The 7,217-nt window shown below is 37.7% G+C and overlaps 1 protein-coding gene across 1 annotated transcript; it reads left to right on the forward strand.

Moving 5' to 3' along the window:
• Positions 1-264: 264 nt before the first annotated feature.
• On the forward strand, positions 265-1,140 carry LOC114635500 (mas-related G-protein coupled receptor member X2-like). The gene has a single exon (XM_028784059.1). The coding sequence runs from the start codon at positions 265-267 to the stop codon at positions 1,138-1,140; it is 876 nt and encodes a 291-aa protein (XP_028639892.1).
• Positions 1,141-7,217: the final 6,077 nt, after the last annotated feature.

The raw sequence follows: 7,217 nt of genomic DNA on the forward strand, positions 1-7,217 counted from the left end.
GGCTCCAGAAATATTGAGTTTGATAAATTATCTCTACATTCCTGTTACCCCACCTATGAGCCAAAAAAAGCATTAGCATCTATGGGTGATCCTGAGAATCAGAGAGTAAATAGCATGTGCTCATCTCTTGTTTTTCTTTACAGTATCATCAGTGAACATCTCCTAATAGAGGATTTAAACATCCTAGACTGGGGAACTAGCACCACAGCTGTGAACGAAAGCAATCACACTGGAATTCCATTTTGTGCAGTCCTGTCTCATACAATGATTTTAATTTCTCTCATCATTGCCCTAGTTGGGCTGATTGGAAATGCCACAGTGTTGTGGCTCCTCGGCTTCCAGATATCCAGGAATGCCTTCTCTGTCTACATCCTCAACCTGGCTGGTGCTGACTTTGTCTTCACGTGCTTTCAAATTGGATATTGTTTTTACATTATCTTGGAAGTCCCCACAGAATTTCCTTCATTTGCCATTGTTGTGTTAAACTTTGTTTATCTTTGTGGCCTGAACATCCTCAGTGCCATTAGCATTGAACGCTGCCTGTCTGTCAAGTGGCCCATCTGGTATCGATGCCAACGCCCAAGGCACACATCAGCTGTCATATGTACCCTGCTTTGGGTCCTGTCCCTAGTGTTGAGTCTTGTGGAAGGAAAAGAATGTGGCTTCCTAGCTGATATCAGTAGTCCTCGTTGGTGTAAGACATTTGATTTAATCACTACTGCATGGTTAATTGTTTTATTTGTGGTTCTCTTGGGGTCCAGTCTAGCCTCGGTGATTACTATCTTCTGTGGCTTTCACAAGATTCCTGTGACCAGGTTGTATGTGACCATTGTATTCACAGTGCTGGTCTTCCTGTTCTTTGGTCTACCCTATGGAATCTTCTGGTTCCTCTTAGTGTGGATTGGGAAACTTTATTATGTTTCACATTGTGGTTTTCATCCAGTGGCAATATTTCTATCCTGTGTTAACAGTTGTGCCAATCCCATCATTTACTTCCTTGTCGGCTCCACTAGGCGTCATCGATTCCAAAGGAAGACTCTCAAGATACTTCTGCAGAGAGCCATGCAAGACACTCCTGATGAGGAAGAATGTGGAGACACAGGTTCATCAGGAAGATCTACAGAACTAAAAAAGGTCTGAAAGGGACTGAGAGCTGCTTTGATCAGGCATAAATAGCTTTTAAAAGCAGCTTTGTCCTTATCAGTTTATGGAATTTTCATAACTTTGTTTAGTTCAGGACCCAAGATTAATTCAGTTGAAAAAGTAGTCAGTCTTGTAGAAGTTGGTTCATACTGGACTTGTTATAAATATTGAATGCAGCATTACTGCAGCTATCCTGCTCAGGGCTTTGCCAACTCCTTTTGATGGAGCTCCTTGTAAGCTCTATAGGGTCCAAGAGAGCTGTTGAATGTTGTTGACAAATCTTTACTTCAACAAAACACTCAGGAAAGTACAAGAAAGAGTTGCATTCCTTTGCTCACTTACCTTGATGGTGGTTAAATCCATGTTATATTTTGAAAAACTAAAAAAAAGTATCTTGTTTTAAAGCAAATTTTAAAAGGGTTGTAGAATGGTTAAATAGGTATGTCTTATAGTCCCAGACTTTATTAATTTCTGTAGGTTTTAAGGAATATATGGAGCAATAGTCTTTCATATATAAATTTCTTAGTAAGGAAATAAATATTCTCAAGAGAAGTCTGTTAAACCACTATTCACCCAGTGGAGTGCTCACCTTCAAGTTCACTGTGTGTCTTCAATATTCAGCATTGAAAGAGTGCAGTCAAGTTTAGTAATGATATCCATCAACATCCATGCCCATGGGAAGGTGGAGAGTTTCTGTCCTCTGTGCTTCCTTTCACACTGTCCTACTTAGCTTCCCATGGTTGAATGTTGACTTTGTCAGGAGTCTCCCTCCTCTGACTGTCTAATTCCTCATGACAAGTTTCCAATGAGGTCCTCTATAATAGGCTTCCTTGAAATCAAACTTGTTTTAAATGTATGCTATTTCCAGGAGCCAACAGCATCTATTAACTTAATTATGCATAGTTTAGTAAAATTTTCTATAAAACAGTATTTTAGATTTAAAGCTACAGTATGTGATCATTTCAATTACAGTACAATTATGAGAATATAATATCAACAGATCAAAGTAAACAAATCAACAGGTTTTCTTAAGTTAATATAGCTGCATGACTCAGAACCTAGTCAAGACACAAACTATCTCTTATATCTCATATTTTTCATTTCCCCTCCAGTCAAAAATTTTTACTTCCGAGGTAAATATGCTGTCCATATTTCTGTTTTAAACTAAAATTTAGAGTACAAATTAAAAGATTGTTATATAATGCTTGATATATATTTGGCTAAATGGTTATTAAATTTGAACAAAGTAACCTATATATCGGGTCATGCAAATACTCTTTTTTTTTTCCCTTGTGTCAAAATCTTGATACTTTGAAAAGCTCCTGTGTGCAATTCACTGTTACTACAAAGATCTCAATATGTATACTTCTGCATGGTTTGAATAAAAATGGCTACCATAGGCTCATATATTGAAATGCTTACACCCTGTTGGTGGAATTATTTGGGCAGGATTAGGAGCTGAGGCCTTGTTGGAGGAGGCAATAGAAGTTGTCTTTGAGTTCCCAAATCACCATTCCCCACACCCCAACCCCATGTCTGTGAATTAGATAATAAGCTCTCAACTACTACTCCAGTGTCATGGCTTCCAGCTTCCTGCCATGCTTCCTGCCAAGGTGGTCATGCACTACAAATCACTGGGACTGTGATCTCCCAAATGAAATGCTTTCTTTTATAAATTGCCTTTGCCACGGTTTCTCATCACAGCAATGGATAAAGGATAAAGCCAACTCAAAAGTGCTGGAAGAACATTTGGATGTGTTCTTAAATTCGGTCTGCAAGTATTTTATTGAGCAATATTCTATCTTTATGAATATTTGGATGTGTTCTTACATTCACTCTGCAAGTATTTTATTGAGCAATATTCTATCTATATTCATTAAAAAATTAGTCCGTAGTTGTTATTGATGTGTTTTTCTGTAGTTTGAATATCTGCCTAACTGTGGCCTCAGAAAATGAATTGGGCAATATATCTTGCTTTTGTTTTCTACAATAATTTGAGAAGTGTTGGCATTAACAATTCCTAAAATCTTCTGGTAGAATTCTGTGATAAACCATCTGGCCCTGGGCTTTATTTGGTTTGAGAAAGTTTTAAAGATTAAGACTACTTTATTGGGGAATATAGGTTTATTTGGCTTATTTATCTGATCTACAAAAATAATCCATTTCATTTCAAGTTTCCAATTGCATGAAGTTTTTTAAATATGCTGCTATAACTCTCTGAATTTCCTCACTGACATTGTTTGTCTTTTTTATTTTTAAAATTTATTAGCTTATTTTGTTTACACTTGAAAGGTTTTCCCCAGAGTTCTTCACCCCATCCTTCCCGCCTTTTCCTCTGACAGGCTGTTTCCTTCACTCCCCTCACCCACTCACCTACCTCTAACTCACTCCACAAGTGTCCCCTTTCCCTGTAGCATCAAGTATCTCGATGATAAGGCACAACCTCTCCCTCTCAGGCCAAACAAGGCAGTCTACTGCTACATATATGCCTTGGACATGGACCTGCCAATATATGCTCTTTGGTTGGTAGGTTTTTCTCACCCCGGAAGGCCAGGAGAATTAATGGAAATATGCATCGGCAGGGGGTTGGAGGGACTTCTAGAAAGTTCCAGAGTCCTGGGATGTGGGAAGTTCCCAGGACTCAATGTGGATGACCTTTGCCAAAGTGTCCATCTGTGTAGAAATGTAACCTGAAGAGACCACCTTCAGTAGTTAGTCATGGCCCTCAGTTGAGGGATGGGGACGCCAACTCACCTTCAAAAATTTCAACTCAGAATTGTTCTGTCTAAAAGAAATACAGAGACAAAAATGGAGCAGAGACTAGAGGAAAAGCTGACCAGTCACTGGCCCCACTTGGAAATCATCCGATGGGCAGGCACCAAACTCTGACACTATTACTGATGCTATGTTGTCTTGCAGACAGTAACATGGCTGTCCTCTGATAGGCTCTACCAGCAGCTGACTGAGACAGAGGCAGATACAGCCAACAACTAGAATGAGATCGGGCGCCCCATGGAAGAGTTAGGATAATGATTGAAGGAGCTGAAGGGGATGGTAACCCCAAAGGGAAAGAATTTTTTTTTTATCTTCTTGATTTTTGGTTTGTTCTTTTGCATCTCCTTCAGATTTCATCCCTAAAAGTGATTATTTCTTAGTCTCTCCCTCTTAGATGCCACTTCTTTTCTTCTAAAGACTTCTTGTGTGCTGTTAAATTTCTAGTATCAAATATTTTCTATTTACTTATGAAGGCACTTAGTGCTATAAACTTTCCTCTTTGTATTCTTTTCATTGTGTCTCACAAGTTTGGGAATGCTATTCATTCATTTTCCTTGAAATCTAGAAATGTTTAATTTTTCCTTAATCTTAGAAATCTTTCTTCTCATGCTGACCCACTTTTCATTCAGAAGAGAATACTTCAATTTCCATAAATTTTAAGCTCTCTGTTGTTATTGGTTTTTGTATCTAGCTTTAATCACTGGTGGTCTGGTAGAATACAGAAAATAATTTCAACATTCTTGTATCTCTTGGGACTTGCCAGCTCTCTCTAAGTACGTGGCCACGTATTGGTATTCTATCTTATGTGGTAGGGTGGAAGAAAGTACAACACTATAGGATGAGGCTATGCTTTCTCAAGCAGCAGGGGGATTACCCTGTCAAAATCTGAAGCACTGTTTCTTATTACACAAAAGACATTTATACCAAGTCAGTTTCCACATGACAAATCCTCTTATCTGATCTAGAGGTTTTCTTGAAGGAATTCATTACCTACACAATTCTAAGGCATATGATATTTCCTGGTTTGTCAGGCATGCCTCTGAAATAAGTTATAAAAAGGCTCTGAGGACCCTTCAAAGGAACAACGCCATAAAATCTCAAATGTCAATCACTGAAAAGGGCTATGTCAAAGCCTATGTGCCATCACTCTGGAATTCATGCCACATATAATGACAGCTAAAATTCTGCTACATTTCCCCCTTTTGTTTAAGCTATGCTTAATTATGTTGAGGATTCTATCTATATTGAAAGTTATGCATCCTCACTCTAGATACAAGAGCCTCTGCGGACAACTAAACATTCTTTCTTAAGGTGTCTGCATTAGATCCAGACAATAAAATATCTATATATTGATAAGTAATGGATTGAGAAAATTTGTTTACAAACTACTTCCAGTGGTTGATACATAAATACTGACATAAAAACTTGGACTATTTAATATTCCCTGAGAAAGAAATTTCCATTGGCATTGTTTTACAGACTGGGCATAACTATATTTAGGCATTGTAAAAGCAAATTTCTCTATATCTTGTTACTTAAAAAACAATCACAAGTCAATAACCATAATAGGCCAATCTTTAGATAATGCAGAAGGTAAAGGGATCCCGTGCTATATCGACCCAACTGATTGAATTACTTTGTTTACAGCTCTCAAATCAATGAACATTCTCCATTTTTCAGATTTCTTTTTTAATACAAATTCAAGAGAATTGAAAGGACTAGTAATTTCCTTAAAATGTTTAGTTTCTAACTGTTCTTTTACTAGTTATTCAAGCATATATAATGTCTTATTAGTTAAGAGCCATCGGTCTACCTAAACAGGGTTACAAGTTAACAATTTTAAAGCTTTAATTGGTTTAAACGTTGGTATATGAATGATGGCCCCTATGCTACATTTTAATAGCCAATTACTATTTTTTTTCTGCTGCTGAACAAAATGTATAGCCTGTGATTTTCATTGATAAATTTTCCAAGACTTTTTCAGGAATATATTCTATTTAAAATGTCATTTTATAAGCTGTTTCTGTAATTGAAGGTGTTGTTATTTAAGCAGCAGGTGTCACATGTAAAGGATCTGATATGGGAGGTTTATTGGGGATTGGGATATGCAGAGGCTGCCTCTGAATATGGGTAGAAGAGAAAGAGATGAAGGAAAGGAGTCACTGGATGTTTCTAAGTGGTATAGTGCCTGTGATTGGCACAATCCATGACTCATGGTGACAGTGGAGATGTGTCACATCTTGGCAACTAATAATGATGTATGCTGGTGTCCCTAGGTCCCTGAGGGAAGGCTGATAGAAATGCCTGCTAATATTCCTCTTTTTGTTTATTATTTTAAAAATGAGGAACTAGAGGGGAGTGATGTTGAGCTGGAGGGGAGTGATGTTGAGGCAGGGAATGAGAGTTCACTGCTCCTTAGACTTCTTCCTGCTGTATTCTTCAGGACACTGTTGATCCTCACCATCAGAGAATATTTAAGGCATATTTAGTAATCATGAGTCTTTAGCTGTTACAGGATATTAGAACCTGTTTCAAAAGTTAGAGTGTGGCTTAGCTCTTAGCACATTTAATCACTGGAAGAGGAATACATCAATATTCACACTCACCTTTACTTCCAATCAATTAAGGAAGTACCCATATTTGAAAATGTGTGAGTAGCAGAAAATGAGATGAATCCGTGAAAGATTTAATAGAATAGCATATGCCCCATTCTCTCATGAGAAGAGAAAGGAGTAAAGCTACTTAAAGGAGAGACAGACAGTACAGGAAGAAGATAGTACATTACAGGAATACAGTAGAATTCATGGAGAACTGTAGATGTAAGAGAGAGAACAAAGCAACACAGAGAGGAAGAAGGAGGCAGTTTTATTAGGATAGTTTTAAGGAGACAGACTGAAGAGAGAACAAGCTAGGCAAAGGTAACGACAGAACATATTAGAGAATGGAAAGAAGCCAGAAGATTATTAAAGATTTTAGAGTTAGTTTGAGGTCCAGCAAAGCAATTGAGAAGCCTAGAAAAAAGCCAGATTTATAATTCAGCAGGGAGATAAGTTTGAGCCAGAAGACTTGAGTTGAACAAGCCACTCAGCTCAAAATGAACATGAAATATAAGCTTATTCAGCTTATATTATCAGTTTATTAGTCTTAGAGACTGAAAAAGTTCTAGGCCTATATAAGGTTTTGCTGAGGCTAGAAACTTCCAGGAGTAGGCCAAGGTTAGCTGATAGAAAAAGTACTCCTCCCAGACAACAGTTAAAACAGGAGAATCAAAGTTACTAATACATGCAGTTCTGGCTAGT

Source organism: Grammomys surdaster, unplaced genomic scaffold, assembly GCF_004785775.1.
Source record: "Grammomys surdaster isolate TR1022 unplaced genomic scaffold, NIH_TR_1.0 110251, whole genome shotgun sequence".
Classification (NCBI taxonomy): Eukaryota; Metazoa; Chordata; class Mammalia; order Rodentia; family Muridae; genus Grammomys; species Grammomys surdaster.

What these genes read in the sequence shown, in the direction of transcription:
- LOC114635500 (XM_028784059.1), top strand. Translation starts at nt 265, where the DNA reads ATGATTTTAATTTCTCTCATCATTGCCCTAGTTGGGCTGATTGGAAAT.